This window comes from Lucilia cuprina, chromosome 4, assembly GCF_022045245.1.
Source record: "Lucilia cuprina isolate Lc7/37 chromosome 4, ASM2204524v1, whole genome shotgun sequence".
Taxonomy (NCBI): Eukaryota; Metazoa; Arthropoda; class Insecta; order Diptera; family Calliphoridae; genus Lucilia; species Lucilia cuprina.
Window position 1 is genome coordinate 33,740,318 of NC_060952.1, and position 23,343 is coordinate 33,763,660.

A 23,343-nucleotide genomic window follows, 5' to 3' on the forward strand; every position below is an offset into this window, starting at 1 on the left:
GGACAATTCCGATTTTCTAAATATTTACTACCAAAAATGGAATCTTTCGGATTAAGTTTTGTTTTTAAATAATTGAAAATGTAAAAACTAAACGTTGTTAAAAATTTTGCCGGCTTACAGTCGTTCTTAAGCCGCCATCGCAATTAGTAGTATCAGCCGCCGTTGTTTTTTTAATTTTTGTCGACACAGAATTGCGGCTTTTTAGCGTTTAGGCATTTTGTGTTGTATGTGTGGTGCAGTGTTATTTCTTCTTCATTTTTATAGCAAAACAAATTTTTAATAAATAAAAACATTAAAATTTAATAATAAAAAGATCAAGAATTACTTTAGTAAACAAATAATTAACACAAACAACAAGAAAAATGCATGACGTGGGTAGTTTTCAAAGAATTGAAAAAATTGGCGAGGGCACTTATGGCATTGTTTATAAGGCGCGAGATACCAAAACTGGCAAGGATGTAGCTCTTAAGAAAATACGTTTGGAAAGGTAAAGTTTATTATTTAAACATTAAAAATCACTAATAAATAAAAGTGCTATTGTTTTAAAAGTGTTTATTTTACAAAAGTGATACAGAAATTTTCAAATGTAAATTGTGTTTCTACGACAAAAATGTCCTTAATTTATAACTTTTTTTAATGTTGTCTATGTCGTCGCACATAGTTTGTTGACTGCTTGGGGTATGAATCGTTGTGTTTGTGTGTATTTAGTTCCAAATACATATAGAAATGCGTGTTTTTTTAATAGTAATGGCGATGATGATGGTGTGTTATGTACAGTGAAAAGAGGTCGGGTCAATAAGAAGACAGGTGCTGTCTGCCTAACTTGTAACATTGTATGAATGTCCTTCATGAATGTCATTTACACAGATTTTTAAAGGATTGTATTGATGTTTGTTACAAATCTTACAAATAGTTGTTTGAGATCTTCTAATGTTGCCGGTAGGTTGTATTTTGAGATAAAAATAAGGAATTTTTGTTAGTATTTTTACATTTTAAAGGGACTTTAATGTTTTAAGGATATGTATTAATATTAATAGTCTTAAAATAATAGGAAAGTTGAGAAAATGAATATCAGAAAACTAAATTTTGGTTTATATGCTCTAAATATAGTTCATGATTTAATAGTTTCGTTCAATTCCAATAGGTTTTAGGTATCGCATAATGTACTTTAACCCCCATATTCATAAATGTTTAATCCGTTAAGTTATTGTGGAATTTTGTATGAAAAATGTGCTTAATAAACCTAAAACAAGCGATTAATATCATTATGAATACGGGAGTAAATCAGGACGTCAGTGTAACAAAAATATTAATTTGGCAAAACAACAAGTTCCAGTTCATTCATGATCATGTTTACTTTGTCACACTTTTTGTGGTTTCAATGGATAACAAGTCTCCTAGAACTTATTCCTTAAAACTTTTTAGAAGTGTTTTAGTACCAAAACAATGTTTTAACGAACAGATTTCAGAAGTAATGACGACATCACTAGTTCAAAAGTTGCTGTTTTAGAATCTGAAGTAGTTCTAGTTGCACTCGTTCTAGAATTGGTTGTTTTTAGAACAAGACCTAATTATACCCTACACCACTTTAGTGGGGAGGGTATATTGGGTTTGTGCTGATGTTTGTAACATACAAAAATATTCGTCCTATACCCACCTTAAAGTATACCAATTGGCTTAGAATCATTTTCTGAGTCGATTAAGCTATGTCCGTCCGTCCGTCTGTCTGGCTTTCCATGTAAACCTTGTGCGCAAGGTACAGGCCGCAATTTTCAAGATAATTGGAGCCCAAGGACGAAGCCTATTGAAAATGGTTAAAATCGGTCCATTATTTCGACTAGCCCCCATACAATCGTACCCCTCAAATATGGCCTTTTGGCTTATAATTAATTTAAATTATCTATTATGTTAACAAAAGTCGACAAAACTTAGTTTTATAGAACTTTAAATGACATTACCGATTTTTTTAATGATCGCTCTTCATTTGACCCTATCCCCCATACAAACTCCCCTTCAGAAAATGACTTAAAGGTCAAAATTCACTTACAAACACTAATAACACTTTTAAATTCTACATAAATAATATTGAAGAAGACTTATCTCCCTCTACCAACATTTTTAAGGATAGGGCCATATTTTGCCCTACTCCCCTTTAAGTCCTCTTAAAAATATCTCTTTTTTTGCCAAAAAAAAGTAAAAATATTCCGAAATAAAGTTAAAAAAACAAAACAAATGCTTTATTTTTTTAAATAATCCCCATTTTTAACATACATACTGACTGGTGTAGGGTATCATATGGTCGGCTGCGTCCGACTATACATTTATACTTGTTTTTTTGGTGTGGTTCTAAAAAAAAAAAACAAAACTGCTTAATAGATCATGTTCAAGGTTCAGTCTAACATTTTCAGCATAAAACACTCGAACCTTAAAAATTAGTTGTAGATTTTAATACGAATTCCTAAATGTCAAGGAATTCCAAGATACTCTGAAATTTGACTAATTACAACAGAAGGTTCGACCTCAACCGCTTCAAAACTAGAAATAAGTGAGCTCTTCTAACATCCGGGATAACTATGTTTATTGAGCTCCGAATAAAAGAAAAAAAGTTAAATATTTTTGTACCAAAATTTTTCTTAATATTTTTAAGAACAAATTATTATTCTTCTAAAAAAGAAATTACTTCTTGAGAATGACTTCAGAAGTAGTGAATTTGAAATGAAATTAGTACATCCCTTCCATGACATGTCTGTGTTTTTGTTGTAACAGGATGGATGTATCGGAGCGTTGATACAGCTATTGCTGAGTTTACAACCTTTGGTCGATTAAGAATCGGGTTGTTCTGGATCAGAGATCCAATTGTCGTGGGAACGAGTCTGTGTTAAAGTCATCACTTCTTCAGGTCTTTTTAAGAACTTCCATGAAGTAAATTCTACTTATTTTTCAAAACAGAAACAGACATTTAACTAAATGCACCACTATGTTCGAGGCAGAAGTCTTAGCATCAACGGAATTGGATTACACTTAGTATGGCGTCAACAAGGTTCAACATCAACCACTTCAAAAGTAGCAGTAAGGGAGCTCTTTTAACATCCAGGATAATGATGTTTAATGAGTTCGAAATAAACAAAAAAAAAAATAATAAATAAATATTTTTGTACTGAAATTTTTTTCTTAATATTTGGACATCCCTTCCATGACAAGTCTGTGTTGTTGTAACAGGTTGTCTGGATGTTCTTCCCTGAGGAAATAATTTCCGGTTGATACAGCTGTTGCTGAATTTACAATCTTTGGCCGATTAAGAATCGGGTCGTTCCCGAGAGCCTGGGAACAAGCCTGTTTTAAAGTCATAACTTCTTCAAGACTTTTCAAGAACATCCACGAAGTAAATTCTACTTCTTTTTCGATTCTTTGGAAGACCTTTTTTAGTATATTTACCAATAGACAAAAGGCAATTAGAACGTTATTAAATCTTTTAATAACATTTGATAATAAGAAACTTTTAACTCTCACAGCGACCATATTTTAACTCCTCATAATTTCTTTTATTAATATGCAAACTGACTCTAGACAACATCCGAATCATGTACGTGCTCCGATGTATTTGAAAATGTTTAACGTAGCACCACATGATTCGGCTTTGTCTTGCAGCTCATACAACATCAAGATTTATTAATATATATAATAAAATCTATTAAATTAAACTATTAATACATATATAACTTAATATTACACGCTTCATTTACGGATATTTAAATGAGGTAAATTTTTCTTAAGTTTATAAAAGAGTTTCTTTTTTTAAATATTTTTTTTACAAAAATTAAAATTATTTTATTTTACAGTGAAACTGAGGGTGTACCCTCTACAGCTATACGAGAAATTTCTCTGCTAAAAGATTTACAACATGACAATATAGTGCAATTATTTGATGTTGTAGTTGCCGACTCAAGTCTTTATATGGTATTTGAATATCTTAATATGGATTTGAAAAAATTAATGGACAAAAAGAAGGAAGTATTTACACCAAAATTAATAAAAGTAAGTTATGGTTATAAGAAAACGCAGTTCTACCTCGATGTTAAAAGAAAAATGTTAAAAGTTTTCAAAACATTTTGAAATATTTTTCACACAGTAGTTTGTTTTGTTAAAAGTTTATTTAAGTATTGTTTATCAATGGGTGATTATAAATATATAAGAGTTTTCTTTGTTTTGAAGAGCTTCTTTTAAAACTATTTTTAACTGTGCATATTTCCATTTATCCGAAGTTTTGACATTCATATTTTTATTAGCAATTTTGTACTATTATCATAACTGTTTTGCGTAGCATTAAAGATTTACAATCTTATTTATAAATAGCTTTTAAAAACATAAATTTCTATGCCAAATTGATGTTATTAACTTTGATTAAGGCAAAAAGAAATATGTATGTCAGATAGTATTTTTGCACATTTAATAAAATTCGCTGCAAAAAATATTTATTTATATAAACTTTTACCTCTTTTTAATTTTAAATAAATTAACAAATGTTTTTACATTTTCCGTTTTTACAGAGTTACATGTTTCAAATGTTTGATGCCATTGCATTCTGTCATACAAATCGTATTTTGCATAGAGATTTGAAGCCACAAAATTTACTGGTAGATGCGGCCGGAAATATTAAGGTAATTTTTAAGTATTAATGTTTAATTTCTAAATTATATTTTTAATTTCGTTTATTAGTTAGCTGATTTCGGTTTGGCCAGAGCCTTTAATATGCCTATGAGAGCCTACACCCATGAAGTTGTTACGTTATGGTATCGTGCTCCGGAAATTCTTTTGGGTACAAAATTCTATGCCACTGGTATGGATATATGGAGTTTGGGTTGCATTTTCGCAGAAATGGTAAGTACATTTGCTATTATATGAATCTATCTATCTATCTATCTATCTATCTATCTATCTATCTATCTATCTATCCTTCTATCTATCTATCTATCTATCTATCTATCTATCTATCTATCTATCTATCTATCTATCTATCTATCTATCTATCTATCTATCTATCTATCTATCTATCTATCTATCTACAACATTTGCATATTAATACAATAACATATTAAACTTTTATTTCAAGATAATGCGACGTTCTTTATTTCCCGGCGACAGTGAAATTGATCAATTATACAGAATATTTCGAACTCTAGGCACACCTGATGAGGAAACATGGCCTGGTGTATCACAATTGCCAGATTATAAAGCCAAATTTCCCAGATGGGAAAAATCAAATGTACCAGAAATTGTAGCTAAACATGATGGTTATGAACTCTTTAAGGTAAGTTTTAATAGTTTCTGTATAATAATGTAATTAATAAAAACAATTATTCGTACTACAGGCCATGATGGTTTATGATCCCAATGAAAGAATATCAGCTAAAAATGCAATGCTTCATCCCTATTTCGATAATTTAGAAATAGTCGATCATGTTGACTTACCTAGAGAAACATGACTATATTAATAATAATTCCACATCTTCGACCTCGCATTTTCCCTAGTTGCATTTAAATAAATTTATTATATTAACCTACGTACATATATGAATACTAATTGTAAGTTGAGTTTATAACTATTAATAGTTGACTTATTTATTAACTCATAGTTATATAAATCTATAAAATTTTAATGCGTATATTTTTAATACTTTTTTTTATAGAATATCAAGAATAAATTATACAAAATTTAAATCAAGCTTCCCATAATTTTTACAAAACAAAAGGCTCATCAATTCAAGACTCAAGATTCAATTGAATGCTTAATAAGCCTCAACAGGTAATTGATTTCTTCTTTTATAATTTTAAGATTATTTCTTTATCCAAAAGTTTGAAATCTAGCAAGTGTTAAAATAGTAAAGTGATATATTATGGGGCGATTATGTTCTCGATTGTCACTTCAGATGAGTTGCCATTTCCCTACTTGAACCATTTCTTGACGGAAATCATTCTCTTATTTTGAAGCTGACAACACAACTGAAGTTTAGTTGCCATACACAATCGACTCATTATATTACAAATTTAAATACAAACCACAATCTCTTATTGTTCTTAATAAAACGGTTAAATATTGCATATAATTTACGTATTTAATCAAATATTTTATTTTATCAATTTATGAAGCGTTATCTAAATAATGTTGTGTCTTATAACCAAAAGTTAGCTGGGAAAATATAATATTTTTGTTTTCCTCTAGGTTTCTCTACCAAATGAGAAGATATTTTGTTATTGGCAGTTTGTTTTCTTCTATTAAGAGCATCATCTTTCATAAACGTACCTAAAGTATTGCGCACAGCTTCTACTACTTCTTTCTTAGAATTAGTTTGCTTTCTCTTACTAGAAACATTTCCTTTCTTTAAAGCACCCAAAACATTACGTCCTGATTCAACAGCATTAGCTTCATGTTTCTCTATGGTTTCATTTACTACATGTGTTAGTGGTTTCTTCGAGGTCTTATCCTTTGTCTCGTTTGGTTTCTTTACATTGGAAAGTAAAAGTTTTACATCTTCTTCGGATTCTGGTTTTAAGAGATGCTTTTGAATTTTAATAATACTACCGGCAATAGCTTCGAGATTATCTACAGATCCTCCTTTTAGTTTTCTGTCAGCAAAAATTTCCTCATCATTATAACCCCAGTTATCGACGACTTCTACACCATCATCATTATATTCCATATGACCGTCATCATAAGGTTCTGCACCACTGTCATAACCGTATTCACCATGTTCGGAACTTCCATAACTATCTCCAGAATCATAACCATGATCGGAAACATATCCGTCGTCAGCTTCGTAACCCGATTCAGAATCATATCCAGGATCTGAGCCATAACCCTCTTCTGCTTCGTAACCATTGTCAGAACCGTATCCCTGCTCTGAATCATAACCATTATGACTATAGTCCCCATAACTATCATCGTGATAATCATCACTACTGGAACCTCCATTATCATCGTCATCATAACCGCTCTCACCGTAACTATTGTATTGATTGGTATATTGATGACCATACTGATTATAATAAGCCGATTGTGGCTCCTGTTGCAAAGCATAATATTGTCCTGACACAGGATCATAGAAATGCATTACTCTATTATGATCTATACCCAAAGGTTGCAATTGTAATTGTGTATATTGATAGCCATTGTTGTAAGCCTCATCATAACCATAATAATTTCTCGATTGTAATCCTTTGCCATTTTTACTTTTCTTTGACGATTTTCGTTTAGAAGTTTTTGTTCTTCGCCTTCTATTGGGTCCTTCCTGTTCATCCATTGTATAATGCATTGCTACTGGTGTTTCAATGATTTCTTGAGCTCCTGCATTGAAAAGATTACCTATAGGATTTGTTATATTATTCCATGAGATCGGTGGCAGTGTGGGTAAATTTCGGACAAAACTATGCCAATACTGTTGTAATAGTGGCCTAGGAGTAGTAGTAACACTTTTTCCTCTATGACTTTTGGGTGCTTTGCGACTTTCTACTAGGTAGTCGTAGTCATAGCTAGTAGGGCGAATAGATTTCGCCAATGTATCTCCAACGTAGAGAAGACATAGTAATAGAATTATCTGTAAAAACGTTTAAGAATGAAATGGGGTTATTAATGTAAAATAGAAGTTTTATTAAATGATAATTGCAAAATAATTCTCAAATGGGTCCTGTTTCTTAAAAACACGTCTATATGTTTTAATAACATTTCAAACTGTTCCATACTGTTAATATGCAATTCCAAAAACAAATATTTTGTATGTATTTTTCATTACATTGTAATCATCTTTCGATCATACCTGACGTTTCAACATTTTGTTAATCCTTGTTCTATTTAAATTTTAAAAATTACTTTGCAGTTTTTTTTTTGGCAAGAACTTCTGAACTATTCTGTTATCTGGTTTCATCTGAACTAAATTCTCTACTTTAGCTCAATGAAAGTCTAACGTTTTAACAATGAAACCAAAGTATCTTCTTAAGACTCTAATACCGAAGATCATTAATATAGATACAAAATTTACAAATGATCATGTTTTTCTTTTAATTTTTTTTGTTCGTTTGTTTGTTTTAATCTATTTTAAAATCTATTGTTTAGATCCGTCCAATTTAAATATGAATACAAATGAAAGTTTTGTTTTTGTTGGCATTTCACGCTGTTTAAGATGATCACATTAACACCTGAGAGTTCAATAAAAAAAAATCGTGATCATTTACATAAATTTCATTCAATTGTTTGTTGTATTTGTTCATTTTTTCTAATTCTTCTTTTTTAATTTAATTTGATATTGATGTTTTTTGCTAATCTTTATATTCGCCATTTATTAGCATAATTTATACATTTCTTTTTTTAAATTGAATTCTTTTATTTGTCTATTTCGTCTGGCCTAGTAGTTTGATTTGACCATTTTTATATTATAATAGAAATTGATCGATTGTATTTGTAGTTTTGAGAAGAGTTATTTTTCTTTAAGATTGATGTATATATTCTGTGGCATTTATTAGACTGTCTTAAATCAATCCATCAATTAAGACTCAATGATATACATATTTACAATAAAACGAAACATAATTTTTGTAATGAATGAACACAGATTTCCATATGTAAGGTATTATATTTTGGTCAATGCATAAAATATATTATAATCTCTAGGTGTGGAATGATATACTAATCGTAAATGGTTTATTTGTAAATTTACAAATCGCGCCATTTACTACAAGACTGGCATAACTCAAATTTGTCTAGTAATCGTCTTGTATTGTCATTTCTTAATTTTTTTAGATGAAAAATATAATTGACTTCTATTATCGAAATCTGGGCCGGATTTACATAAAATATCCATCTGTTTAATAGCCTGGTGGTACCGCCAGGAACCAACCAACCAAAAATTAAGTTTTTTGTTGTTTTAATATTTGTCAACTCCATGTTATGACTTTTAAAATGTTTTTAATTGCAAGTAGAACTAATTTCTTTGATCGGTATTGAAATAAAGATTCATTTGATTTGTCCATTTTCAAAAGAATGCAATTACCTCACAAAAAATTTCCTTTGTTATATTATGCACGTCTGGCAAAAAGTTTTAGTTGTAAATCGACAAAATTTTAAACAAAGAAATATTTTACGGATCATTGCCTAATATTATTGTAATATCAGATTATATAAATCAATATTTTTGGGATGTTTTTTTGATTGATTTATTTCATTTTCATTTGGGCCAGAATTTCATTGCTTGATGAAATCTTGTGTTAAAATTTGAGTGGGAAAATATCGACCCAAACATTTTGGGGTCGAAATTGCTTCGAAACTTTTATTGTCAACTAGTGATATTTATCTAGATCACTTCGATGTTGAAAATATCGCATTAAATCATATTTTTCGTTAGAAGAGAGCTATTTTATTATTGCCTTTAAAATACGTTTGGTTCCTCTAGGAACCAACCAAGTATTTTTCACATAACACAAGTAAATACATATGAACAAAGTTGTTTAACATTAATTCTTTCCGCTCAAACAAAAAAAAGGGTCAAGATTGTTCATCTCTGAATTGCTTGTGGTTATTCAATTATCATTCAACCTTGTTTCAATTTTTTCTTAGATTTCGTTAGCATGGTCTTCTGATGGTATGATAAATCCAGTTCCACTTTCTTCTCCTTATTTGTGTTTCAATGTTATCTTGATCAGCAATTGGAAGAACTTGTTCGATTGTGATCGCGAAAGCGTTATATACATATGTATGTGGATCGTTGGCAAAAGGGGAAAACATGTTCGGTTTTCAAATATATCATTGACTGTAGAATGACGATCTGACTTTATGTATAAGTAAAGTTTCGTTTTTGTATGTGTCGCCTTCAGAGCATATTATGTTCCCCAAATATTAAAAGTGATGAACGTTTTGTATTGGTGCGTTATTTAGGTTCTTGTGACCTATTAACATTTTATCGATCTCAATAAAAATATGGGGTTACATTTTTCCCGTTGCACAGCTCTATTATTAGACGTAGGTTCTTGATCTGGTGAATGCAAAGGCTTTCTTAGCTATTCATTGAGGGGAAAAAGGATGCTGCTGAGTTGTTTCCTACATACGATCGGAGTTAGTGCCATTTCTCTATAGCATTTGCATGTCTTTAGGTTCAATTTTAGCATTTTATTAATAAGGCTTTCATTCCAATTGTGTGGTATTAATTTTGTAATACAGATTTCGTAAAATTGGAGTAACTGTCTTACAATTTTTAGTATCAATATTGTCTATAGAATTAGGATCAATGATTACTTACTTCACGAAAATGTTCTCTCCGCCGTTTCAGGTTTCAGGTTCAATAGATGCAAGAAGAAAGTGTATTGGGAATTAGCTTTTCTTATAGGTCTAGGAAGTGTATTAAGACCTGACTTTTTTCCCGAAAGCTTTCTAATCAAGTCTCTTCAGACTCGGGTTCTGATGACAGATTTTCCAGATTGATTTTATTTTTCTCACGTTGCACTTCTTTATTATTAGGCGTAGGTTCCTGATTTGGTCAATGTATAATACTTATACTAATTAACGAGGTGAATAAGGTGAAATCGGAGTTACTGCTATCTCTCTATAGCATTTGCACGTCTTAAGGTTTTCTTTTTTTGGTATCTTATTAATTAGGCTTTCATTCTAATTGGGAGGTATTAATTTTAAAATCCAGATTTCGTAAAATAGGGATTTCAGGTTGTTTTGAGCATCTGTCTTTTAAAATTAATATTGTCTATAGAATTCAGGCTATGTTGCTTAAATGATAACGTAATTCACGAAAATTTTCTCTTTACCGTTTCAGATGATACTCAATAGTTGTAAGAAGGAAATGTATTAGAAATTAGCTTTTTTATAGGTTTTTGCAAGTGTATTAAGAACTGGCTTTATTCACGATAGCTTTGTGATCGAGTCTCTTCAGACTCGGGTTCTGATGTCAGATTGTCCATATTAACACGTTTGTCGTTTCTAGATTGACTTTGTTTGCCTCCCGTTGTACTGCTTTATTATTAGGCGTAGGATCTGGATCTGGTCAATGTATATTGCTTTGGTAGATAATTAACGAGGAGAAAGAGAATGCGGTTGAGTAATATCCTAGATTTTACATACGATCGGAGTTAGTGCTATCTGTCTATAATAATTGCACGTCTTTAGGTTCTTTTTTTTTTTTGTATTTTATCAATAAGGTCAAATTTCGTAAAATAGGGATTTAAAGTTGGGCCATTGTTTCGAATATCTGTCTTAAAATTTCCAGTGTCAATATTGTCTACGAAGAAAGAGTATTGGAAATTAATCTTTTTATGGGTTAAGAAAGTGTATTAAAAACTTGTATTCTTTCCCGATAGTTTTCTAATTAAGTCCCATGATTGTCTTTTAGCCCGTTTTAGCAGATCTAAGTATTTTAAATGTGCCCTCCTTCGTCTCCCTTCTTTCCTCAGCTAACTTTTAAAAACTTGTTTTCCCTTAAATCACGCCCAACGACTTTTGAAGGCAATATCGTAAGGTTTTTCTCCAATTTTCCTCCATTTGAAGTCCAAATTGATTTGTGATAATGGTAGTGAAGCATATTAAATGATGTTTATCCGAAAAAATCTCAATAACGAAATTAAGCTAAAATATATTTAATTTCTTGCAAAATATCGCACCATCTGAAAAAGGAAAATTGCTATAAATTCGACTCTAGGTTTAATTTTTCGAGTTCTATGATCTGTTTTAAAGTTATTTAAGAAAAAATCAAATATCATAAAACATTCAAAGCCGTTTTTCTTAAAACCTCCTTTTTTTAGTTATACCTTTCTTGTAGTAAACGATCATAATATACATAGTTTTTTGATTAGAACCGTTTGTATAATTAATTAATTGTTATTTTGATATTTTATTTCTCACACATAAATTTAAGTGTCATTTTTTTTAAATGTGTTCTATTTACTTAACGGGATTTTAGTTTTGTTTCTTTTCTGCTATTGTCATAAATTTAGATGTTATTCATAAACTACATATTAAGACAAATTTGTGTTGGCGATTATTGTAGTGGAGTAGCTTATAATAAATATTTTTCGATTAGGGATTTTAAACGATATTTATTTAAATTTCTTTAGCATCTGTTAAACCAGTAGACTGTTGAGTTTAGATTAATGACTTTATGATTATGATATACCTTGTGTGGCTTAATCATTAAACTTAACTTTAATTCGTTTCTGTAGCAAAAATTTTGTTAATTATAGATTTTAAGTTGATTTTGGGATTTCATGGGTTGGTTTTGAAAATATAAAACTAAATTGTTAATGCTTTTAGGGTGCAGTTTTCGTGAATTTCGTTTTTTTATGGGATGACCTCATTTTTAAAATTTACATGAGAAATTTATAGTTTAAGTTACGATTGATATTGTGGAAGACTTTATATGTCCAAGACTATCCACGAAATATTGTTGAGATTTTATATAAATTTCTCTTGATCTTTACGATCTGAGAACTGAACTAGAACATTGTGGGAACTTCTATTTGAAAAACGTTGCAGATATTTGTGTTCTTTTCTTGATAATTTGACCTAAAGCGAAAAACAGAGAGTAAAAATTTGAGAGCCCATTGCGGTCCCACGATCTAAAGTATCAATTTGGTGCCTTGAGCAGTTAGTCTTTAGTTCAATTGACTAATTGAATTAATGAGCAAATTTTCATTTGAGATAATATTATATACGCTTGAATTGTGTCTAGATTGACCCTAGATATATGACTTACGAATCCCTATATTTAGCCCTTACAAAAGTAAGTGTTGAGAGTTTAATTGAATCTACTAAAACCACAACAATCGGTTCTACAGACCGAATGACGGAGTGCTTTACGTGAACACCTGCCTTGACAGCCTTATTTTACGGTGGTCTTTTTCATCTACTGGTTAGACTTGACAACGGTCTAACATCGCCCCTGAATCCTTAAATTAAGAACACAGGTGGCACTTTTCGTACTTGGATTGGGCCGGTCCATGTACAAGGACTTTGCTGAAGTATTCGAGCTATCTAATCTCTGACCATTGCTGTCCCGTTGCTTAACTTCCGAGATGTAAAACATCACTTCCGTTTACAACCACGCAGATGGGATGGCCTCTGTTGATTTGGCAATAGCACCTAGAAAACTAACCGGTTGACCGAAGTACGAATCCATCAAATAAGACTTTGTTCTTATTCACAGGGACACACTGTGGTAATTCTGATATGAACAGAGTATAATCTAAACACATCTGGACAAGGAATGAAATTTCAATGGTGTCATTTGTATATGATACCTTTCATCCATCATCAGACAACGCAGCACACATCTCATTTATACGACACATTCATAAGAGAAAAACCACTACGTGGATCCCGAGGGAGCCTCAACCAACTGTCCAGCTAGGACATAGTCCTACGGGCAACTGTCCACCCGTAGAATTAGATTATGCGGTGCTCTGGTTCCTATTTTCAATCTATGCAAGAAGAGACTGTAACCAATTTATAGTCCCGGCCAGACAAGAGGTATTGGAAAACACCTCTGTTCCCCGGGATTGCAATAAAACCAAGGGAACATGCCCCCCAGGGGGACGGTTCTACAGACCGATCTCACGACAATTGGATCTTTGCTCTGGAACGACGCGAGTTATAATCGGCCAAAGATTGTCAATCCAGCAACAGCTGTATTAACCGAAAGTTTTATTCCCAAGAAAGAACTATCGGCCACATTCGAACTGTTGCAACAACAACAGACCGAAACCACATCGAGTATTGTCTCCAGACTGGCCCTAATTATAGAGCTTACGAAGCCAATAATTGTTGATATCGTCCTAATTGCCTTCTCGCTGTCTGTAAATATAATAAGCGCTGTGAGCACCATTTTTATTCTAATCCATTCCGTTAGTGTTTGTACTTTCTGTTTCTGGGCCTTCAATATAGAACCCCAGTCCCACTTTGTACCCCCATTTAGAGCCATACGTGTAACAACAGATTCCTACTGATATTTGCTCTAATGTTCCGCTTGACTAAGACATTCTATCTGTGATCGTGTTTAAAAGCTTTCGACATATTCTGTGTCTGGTATACGATCTGGCAAGTCTGATGATTGTGTATAACCTTCTAATGTGTACAGTATACATTGATGACTTGTCCTATAACCGCTTTTGGCCAGTTCGCCTAAAATATAGAGCCGTTCGGCTGTAAGCGACACCTCATAAGGAGTGAGATCGAAAAATTCTTAACATACATATATGTTTATAAAAAAGAAACCACTAAACTTACAGCTTTGTTTTTTTTTTTTATTTGATTCAGATTATTATTACAATTTACAAAACAAAATATTTTTATAGTTTTAATCACTAGTGGTGAAATTTTGAACCCTTTTCGGAAACCCTTCCATTAACGTTTTTATAGTGCTTTCTGTCACTTTGCTCGAACATGTAGTCCATCTCCGTTTAAAATCTACCACACTTTTGGACACCTTTTTTGTACTCTTCAATTCTCTTTTAACAAGAGCCCAATATCTCTCCACTGGCCTTAGCTCCGGGCAGTTTGGAGGATTTGCCTCTCTTGGTACAAATACCACATTATTGTTCTTGTACCACTCAAGGGCTTGTTTACCATAGTGACAGGATGCCAAGTCAGGCCAAAAATAAGTGGACACATTATGAAGTCTTATGAATGGAAGCAGCCTTTTTTGTAAACATTCCTTGATGTAAATTTCGGTATTTATAGAGCCCGTTGTAACAAATGATTGGCTTCTTTTGCCGCAACTGCATTTTGCTTGCCATACCAAGAACTTTCTGGGAAATTTTGTCTGCTTTTGGGTCCTAAACTTTTCTTCAACATTCCCTCGAGCATCAGCAACATAAAACTTTTGACCTGGAAGTTGCGAAAAATCTGCCAGAACATACGTTTCGTCATCCATTATGCAGCAAGAATATTTTTTATAAAACTTGACTTCAATTTCCGTGCTCTGTTTTTGGCCTCTAAATTTTTAGCACCGTTCCTGTCAGGAACTTTTTGAGCCTTGTATGTTTTTAAACCTGCATTAGCTTTAACTTTTCGTACCAAATAGTCCGAGCACTGAGCTAACCGAGCTGCATTCCTACCGGATGTGTTGGGAGCTCTTTTGAAAATGCGTTCTATTTTTTTGGCTTTAGAAACATCATGTGGACCATTCCTTCTACCTGAACCAGGTTTTCTATCAACTGACAAGTTCTCCGGTACTGTTTAATAACATTGGAAACAGTTTGACGGCAGACCTTTGTATGCTTGGCCAACTTTTTGTAAGACCAAGTTGGGTTTAGTTGAAAATATTTAATAATTTCAGTACGCACTTTTTTCTGGTCACTCATTTTAATCAGATTAACAAAAAAATTAATATAATTGACATTACACATAATAACTGACATGTTTTTCAAAGGTAACTTGATCAAAAAAAAAAAATCAAATAATACTTTGGTTGAAAAATGTAATGAAAAACGTGTGTTAAGAATTTTTCGATCTCACTCCTTAGCACCAAATTATCTGTACCTACAATTATTTTGCTACCCATTCTACTGAATCTACTATTTTATTACTGTAAGATTTTCTAAAATAGTTAATATTTGGATCTCTATAAGGCTTATCAAAATTTTACTAAAATTATCTTCGACAAAGAAAAAAAAATGGGAACGAAAAGCTTTAAATCTTCATTCTTCTTCATTTTATCAATGTTGTAGAAAATTCGGCCAAATTTAAACAATTATTTGTTTATATTTGCTTATTCGTGCATTTGTGTTCTATAAACTTTTATTTGTATAGTTTTCTATTCTAGCATTGTTGATGGTAAAATTTCTTTTATTAAAAGTTCAAAAGCCTTTCGTACAAACAAACAACTGGATTTATTATGACATAAACTTCAATAAATGTCTGAAACAATAATACACACCTATTTATTTCCCTATAGAAATGTTTATTTACAGCATTGATCAGTTGATTAGAAATATGTATTTGTTAATTTTTGTGAAATTATAAACAACAAAAAAATTTTTTTTTCTTAACATTTTTCGGTTTTTAAGTAGAATAGCACTGGTAAATCAAGTTATAAGGTTTTAAAAGGCGAGGATCTTATCTGATCAGCAGTAGAAGAAGTTTTAAGAGTAAAAAGGGTTGAAGAGAGTCTGAAGACTAGTACAGTCAACTTTGAGGTAAAATCAAGAGTGGCTATTTGCAAGTCTATTAGAAAGTCTGATGTTGACGTTAAGGCGATCTAGCCTGATGTCAGATAACTATGACAATTCTTTAAAGAATTACGAGAAGAGTTGAAAGCAGTGGAATGTGAACGAGAGCAGAATTTTGGAGTAGTGCAAAGAAGAAATGAGAAAAGGATTAATAGTAGAAGAAGTTATAAGAGTAAAAACAGAAACCGAGAAGAGAGTCTGGAGACTCATACTGACCTCTTTGTGGTGAAATTGCGAGGGCTTTTTGCAAGTCTATTATAAAGCCAGATATTGGCATTAAGGCGATCTAGCCTTATCTTGGATAACTCTGTAACAATCTGTAAAGAACCGTTGCCACAAGATTAATCAATATATTTCTCTTCTTTCTCAACAGGAGTCACTATACGTCACTGTTTAGTGGGAAACTTTTTAATTCAAAGGACAGCTTATCAATTTTTGTTTATTTATTTAATTGCGTGAACATTACAAAGCAACTTTTAAACTAGCTAAAAAAAATTGTAGGGTAGAAGGGGGACCATTCGCCATTTTTTTTTTGTGAGGCGGCCACAATACTTATTCTTAATTTTTTTCTTGATTCGGATACTTAGATATGTTGGCGTTAGTTTTATTCCTTTCAATCTTTCCTAAGTCATCTTCATGTACATATTTTTTTAACATTTCCGCACTGACCAAAAACGGCGATACCGCCCTTTCCATGGGGTAAATGCGCCAAGGGGATGGGGCAGATTTGTCATTATTAAAGTAAAAGAAAAAATTACAAAAATAAAAACTTATTTTGCTGTTTTATACTTTAGTTCATTAAACAATGTATAATAAACCAGATATTTATTGTTTATTTCACAAAACTTAACAAAAAAATTTAAACAAATTATTACTGATTTTTTCTATATTTTAACCAAATGTTGTTCTACATCACAAGCATTACATATATTTTTGGCATGTGCCCCACGGGCTGTTCTGAGGTTTAGTTTCATTTTTTTCGGGCTTCAAACTATATTATCGAAAATATTATTATGTCTTATTGTTCACTATTATTGCCGTTCTAATACTGACCAATATATTTTTTCTATCACAAAAACTAAAAAAGTTAGCACAAAAAGTTCACACAGTGAAATATTTTCACAGCTCTTTGAAAAACAATTAATCATGTCTGCCTTCCATCATATGTAAATTAAATGTTTCAAATTTTCAGTGATGATAGATAATCGATAAACGAAAACAAAATTTGATAATGCGATAAAATCGATTACTCAGTTTTCAAGTTATTCGCTATTGGCAGATGTGCCCCTAGGGCTATGATGCCCCTTCTACCTTAATTGGACACAATAGAGTACATATAGTGTGAACAGTTATATCTTTCTTCCTGTTAAGATCCCAGAGGCAATTTTAGGTAATCACACCCAACTTTTTCACAAACTTTTTAGTCGTGAAATAAATTCCCCTGTTGTGAAAAATGTTGATGGAATTTTGTAAACATTAAACAACAACTATTCTGAATGAATGAATTGTTCACAACAAGTTCACTATAGCTATTTTCCCTTCAAGGGAAATGAAAAATTCAAAGGAACAAAGTTTTCACTTCCATAGGCGTTAGGAGTAAACATGTTTTCTAAATAGTTAACATCAGCTGTAGATGGGTATAACTGTAACTGTTTTTAGTTGATAATTTTTGCACGATATATTTTTGTTTTCATAAAAAAACTAGTTGCAGCGATAACAACAACAGAAGTGAGAAAGTATTTTTGGTAATGGCCGACCATACGATACCCTACAACAGTGTTTATTAATGTAGTTTTTTTCCTTAATTTCGAAATATTTTAACGATTTGTTGACGGACAAGTAAGAGTACATATTTTGGCACAGCTTAATCTAATTCGCTATCTATAAGGATCCAGAATACCTATTCTTTATAATGTTGAAAAATTATATTGTAGAAATTACAACACGGAATAAGAAACTTATATATATATCCTTCTCATCTCCTTAATGAACGGCCATGGTGTATTGCAATTGCTGGGTAAAGAGGTGCTACATGTTCCTCTAGTCTGTCGGGACTATAAACTGGACTTTTTCATGGAATAATTTGAAATGAGGTCGAACCAGAGATTTTATTAATCTGGTACTACGGGTGAACAGTTCCCCGTAGGACTCGTTTGTTTAAGTTTCTTTGGGATCTACGTAGTGGCTGTGGTTTAAACACAAATTCTAGGGAAGAGTAAGAGCGGTTCAAAGACTGTGGTAATAAGCATTGGAAACGACTTGGTGTTAAATGTATTTATATGATACAGTATGTATGTAGGGATATATTGGTATTGCCAGTCCGTATACTTAGAGTGAGTGAGTTTGATATTGTTCTCTATGAGTGTGTGAATAAAATATGATGGATGGCTCTTTTCCTTTCTTGTCCAGGTATGTTCAGAGAAAACTATGTTCATACCAGATTTACCAAAGTGTGAACGAAGTAAGTAGGAACGAAGTTCTCGGTTTATTTGGTGGATACGTACTTCGCTCCTCCGGTTATGTCTCTGGGTGCTGTTGCCGACTCAATAGAGACCATTCTATCTACTTGATTGTAAGTGCTGAATTGATGTTTTTGCTTCTCGAAAGTTAAGCAATGGCACAGAAATTGTCAGAGATTAGATAGCTCTAGTACTTGAGCAAAGTGCACGTATACTGGTCCTGAAATTTCATATACGTAATTTGCATCCTGCGTTTTAGAATCACAATGAACCGATGTTGAGTCTTCTTATTGGTTGAACAATACCACCGTAAAATAGGCCAACATGGGTGGGTGTTTACGTAAAGCACTTCTATGTTCTCAAAGGTGATGGGTATGAAAATGTTGTATTATGGAAGAGTGGATAAAACGGTGCAACCAAAATATTGACCTACCCAGATTGATTTATGCAGAATTTCATCATATTTCTAGCGTTTAATGGTTTAAAGATTGATAATTCAATCTTCAAGCCATTTTCTTTTAATGACTTTGAACGAAGACTAGGGGCCCGAAAATCAGTACTAATTTGACTTTTATAAAATATAGTTTTGCTGATTTTTCTAAAGATTTTAAAAGGATAATTTTAGGTCTTATCTGCGGGGTATGGTTGTATGGAGGCAAGGTGAAATAATGGACTAATTATAACAATTTTCCAATTATTTGATTATGTTGGTTGTAGAGACCATATTTCTAGGTGTTACATACATCAGAACAAAGCCAATAAAGTGATGTAGGGTATACAACGGGCAAACAGTTAAAATGGTGCCATTATGACTTGAATAACTTGACAGTAGAAAACATGAAGGAACAACAAAAAAAACACCGCAAAAACCATCCTAGAAAGTCCTAAACATCAATAAAAATAACAACAGCAAATAAATAAAATTGTTTATAAATATAACAGGTGCATTGACACCAACAAAGAGCGGCATGCATGTCATGCTGACGATATTGATGATGGTAATGTGTCATGTCTGTTGTATAGGACAAAATAGTTGTTGAAAGCATGCGTACAACAATTGTTTTCACCAACAAAAAGTATAAACAAAACAATTTGTAAACGAAGGAAAAAACACAAACAAGTGTTTATTGAGAATTGAAAAGGAAATGAGAAGCCAAAACGGGAGAGAGTGTATGAGAGAACATTTGAAAACGGAAGTCAATAACAAGAGTTTAAGAATTTATTAACATAGAATGAGGAAAGCTTAAATAAGAAAAATCTTGAGAAAGTTTTCGTTTAGGCCAACAACAACACCCATTACTGCTACTAACAGTATAATGAAAATTCAATGAAATTTTCTTTTCAGTTCGTGTTCAGATCCCTAGATATAAAAACGTTGCAAAAGGAAAACACCTAAACGAAACGCGTTTCATTAATAAGATAGAAAAAAAATATATCCTAGAAAATTAAAAAAAAATATATATATATATATACTAAAGCTCAAGTGAATTAATTTTTGCAATTATTGAAAATATTATAAAGCCCTAAATAAGTTAAAATAAATGAAATTAAAGCCAAATTTATAAATAATAAATAAGCAACAACAAAAAAATACCAATAAATAAATATGTTTCAATTGTTGGCAATTGAATTTTAAGAAATGTTTTAATAAAATAAAATCACTTTTCTTACTTGACCACCAGCAAGGTTAAATTAAAAAAAAAATAGAAAAATCGGTATGTTACTTAATATGGGGCAATAATTATTCTTCATCATTTATTTTTTTTTATTTTTAAACGAATCAATTAATTAAATAATAAAAAAATAAATATACATTGAAAGTCTACGCTTAAAAAAATATAAAAGAAAATTGTATGTATAATTGTATATGAGCGCACACATTCTAATATGATTGTGTGTATACAAAGGTTTTCATTATTCCAATACAGTAGGAGGAATACAACAACAACAGAAACGACAGATAGTGTAGGAATAATCAGTAAAAGAAAAACTAAATAAAATTGTATGTATATGTGAAAATTTCAATACACGTTATATATTAATATAACTACCACAACATTCTTTTGAACATCAGGCTGTTACTAGAAATACAAACAACTAGACAGACCTACCCGAACTATTTAAGTGTTGCCACTAAAAATATTTCTTTTGTTTCCCCGGATTTTTTCTTTTACTCTAGGTTCGTTATTTAAGGAGTGAGATCGAAAAATTCTTAACATACATATATGTTTATAAAAAAGAAACCACTAAACTTACAGCTTTATTTTTTTTATTTGATTCAAATTATTATTACAATTTACAAAAAAAATATTTTTATAGTTTTAATCACTAGTGATGAAATTTTGAACCCTTTTCGGAAACCCTTCCATTAACGTTTTTATAGTGCTTTCTGTCACTTTGCTCGAACATGTAGTCCATCTCCGTTTAAAATCTACCACACTTTTGGACACCTTTTTTGTACTCTTCAATTCTCTTTTAACAAGAGCCCAATATCTCTCCACTAGCCTTAGCTCCGGGCAGTTTGGAGGATTTGCCTCTCTTGGTACAAATACCACATTATTGTTCTTGTACCACTCAAGGGCTTGTTTACCATAGTGACAGGATGCCAAGTCAGGCCAAAAATAAGTGGACACAATATGAAATCTTATGAATGGAAGCAGAAATTTTTGGAAACATTCCTTGATGTAAATTTCGGTATTTATAGAGCCCGTTGTAACAAATGATTGGCTTCTTTTGCCGCAACTGCATATTGCTTGCCATACCAAGAACTTTCTGGGAAATTTTGTCTGCTTTTGGGTCCTAAACTTTTCTTCAACATTCCCTCGAGCATCAGCAACATAAAACTTTTGACCTGGAAGTTGCGAAAAATCTGCCAGAACATACGTTTCGTCATCCATTATGCAGCAAGAATATTTTTTTATAAAACTTGACTTCAATTTCCGTGCTCTGTTTTTGGCCTCTAAATTTTTAGCAGCGTTCCTGTCAGGAACTTTTTGAGCCTTGTATGTTTTTAAACCTGCATTAGCTTTAACTTTTCGTACCAAATAGTCCGAGCACTGAGCTAACCTAGCTGCTTTCCTACCGGATGTGTTGGGAGCTCTTTTGAAAATGCGTTCTATTTTTTTGGCTTTAGAAACAACATCCTTCTACCTGAACCAGGTTTTCTATCAACTGACAAGTTCTCCTGGTACTGTTTAATAACATTGGAAACAGTTTGACGGCAGACCTTTTTATGCTTGGCCAACTTTTTGTAAGACCAAGTTGGGTTTAGTTGAAAATATTTAATAATTTCAGTACGCACTTTTTTCTGGTCACTCATTTTAATCAGATTAACAAAAAAATTAATATAATTGACATTACACATAATAACTGACATGTTTTTCAAAGGTAACTTGATCAAAAAAAAAAAATCAAATAATACTTTGGTTGAAAAATGTAATGAAAAACGTGTGTTAAGAATTTTTCGATCTCACTCCTTATTAAGTAATTTTACATTTGTTGTCTCTTTCAAAATATCACAAAAAAAAAATTCGAAAAAATCTCCTAAAATATTTCAAAAAGAAGATATTTGCATCATACTATGGATAAAACATAAAGCCTTGGCTGTGCCGAAAGTTACAACCACTTCATCATCAATAAACTTACTCTATTCTCTTTACCTTCGTGAAAAAATAGACATAACATTGTCATTCCATTTGTAATTCAAATCCATTTCAAAATTTCGCTCCATTTCAATATTAAACAATCAACTGGTTCATGATCAACATAAACTATTTTGGGAAACTAGATTATGGAGCCTTTAATTTTATTTCTAATTTTATTTAGTAGAAATAAAAATGGGCTGGATTTGAATAGTGGGCGTGGCCACTAGAGTAACTCTCATAGTAATTTTTTTTTTGAAAGTCTATAGTCTAGTCTATAGCATAGTCAATAGTTTAATCTATTGTCTAGTCTATAGTCTTCCCCCGGGGCATGTTACCTTGGTGAAGCCTTCGTCTTGGTGTTATTGCAAGCCCGGGGTATAAAGAAGTGGAAAATACCTCTAGTCTACTGTTTGGCTTAGTCCTTGCATAGATTGAAAGAGGTCAGAACAGAGCACCGCATGGCCAGTTGCCCGCAGGACTATGTCCTGGCTGGTCAGTTGGTTGAGGTTCCTTTGGGATCCACGTAATGGCTGTTGTTTAAACCCAAATTCGCGGAGAGAGGAAGTGGCATTTAAAAGACTGATGTAAAGTAAAGTCAATATATCGGGATAAGTTCGGTGCTGTTGCCGAAAACAACGAAAACAAGCGTTGGAAATGAGTTGGTATTAATTGTATATGGTACGGAATGAATGTGAGGTTCGGCGGGCTTTACCCCAACCGTCTACCTAATGAATGTGTCGTATGAATGAGATGTGTGCTGGGTTGAATGATGATGGATGAAAGGTATCATACACATATGATACCATTGAATTTTTCTTTCTTGTCCAGATATGTTCAGAGTATATTCTGTTCATATCAGAATTACCACAGTGTGTCCCTGTGAGTAAGAACAATGTCTTCGGCTTATTGATGGATCGTACTTCGGTCCACCGGTTACGACTCTAGGTGCTGTTGAGGAATCAACAGAGACCATCCAATGGTCAGAGATTAGATACTTGTGCATGGACCGGTCAAATCCAATAGACAAA

General features: G+C 32.1%; 3 protein-coding genes across 4 annotated transcripts in view; 2 read left to right on the forward strand and 1 right to left on the reverse strand.

Moving 5' to 3' along the window:
• Positions 1 to 206: 206 nt before the first annotated feature.
• Positions 207 to 5,722, forward strand: LOC111680789 (cyclin-dependent kinase 2). Of its 2 annotated transcripts, XR_006940819.1 has the most exons (7): positions 207 to 487; positions 3,840 to 4,035; positions 4,548 to 4,658; positions 4,717 to 4,878; positions 5,111 to 5,308; positions 5,370 to 5,583; positions 5,688 to 5,722. XR_006940819.1 is itself a non-coding variant. In XM_023442494.2 (6 exons), exons 1-6 carry the CDS (start codon positions 363 to 365, stop codon positions 5,481 to 5,483), a joined length of 906 nt encoding a protein of 301 aa, XP_023298262.1. In that variant the 5' UTR covers positions 207 to 362; the 3' UTR covers positions 5,484 to 5,722. The 2 variants fall into 2 exon arrangements, 1 of the variants encoding a protein (XP_023298262.1); XM_023442494.2 differs by having other exon boundaries at positions 5,370 to 5,722.
• A 396-nt stretch (positions 5,723 to 6,118) lies between these two features.
• LOC111680787 lies at positions 6,119 to 8,066 on the reverse strand. The gene is made up of 2 exons (XM_046949917.1): positions 7,812 to 8,066; positions 6,119 to 7,592 (listed from the first exon to the last, which is right to left on the reverse strand). Exons 1-2 carry the CDS (start codon positions 7,824 to 7,826, stop codon positions 6,171 to 6,173), a joined length of 1,437 nt encoding a protein of 478 aa, XP_046805873.1. The 5' UTR covers positions 7,827 to 8,066; the 3' UTR covers positions 6,119 to 6,170.
• Positions 8,067 to 20,207: 12,141 nt separating this feature from the next.
• The window catches only part of LOC111680797, a 62,505-nt gene continuing 59,369 nt past the window's right edge, over positions 20,208 to 23,343 (forward strand). The window contains exon 1 of the mRNA XM_023442504.2: positions 20,208 to 20,386. The gene's annotated coding sequence lies outside the window, so the exon portion shown is untranslated. The remainder of the gene's footprint in view (positions 20,387 to 23,343) is intronic.

Bases quoted from the DNA above. Each gene is read 5' to 3' on its own strand.
- LOC111680789 (XM_023442494.2), top strand. From the start codon at position 363: ATGCATGACGTGGGTAGTTTTCAAAGAATTGAAAAAATTGGCGAGGGC. The intron at 4,659-4,716 runs GTAATTTTTAAG...TTCGTTTATTAG, and splicing joins ATGCGGCCGGAAATATTAAG to TTAGCTGATTTCGGTTTGGC. The intron at 4,879-5,110 runs GTAAGTACATTT...TTTTATTTCAAG, and splicing joins GTTGCATTTTCGCAGAAATG to ATAATGCGACGTTCTTTATT.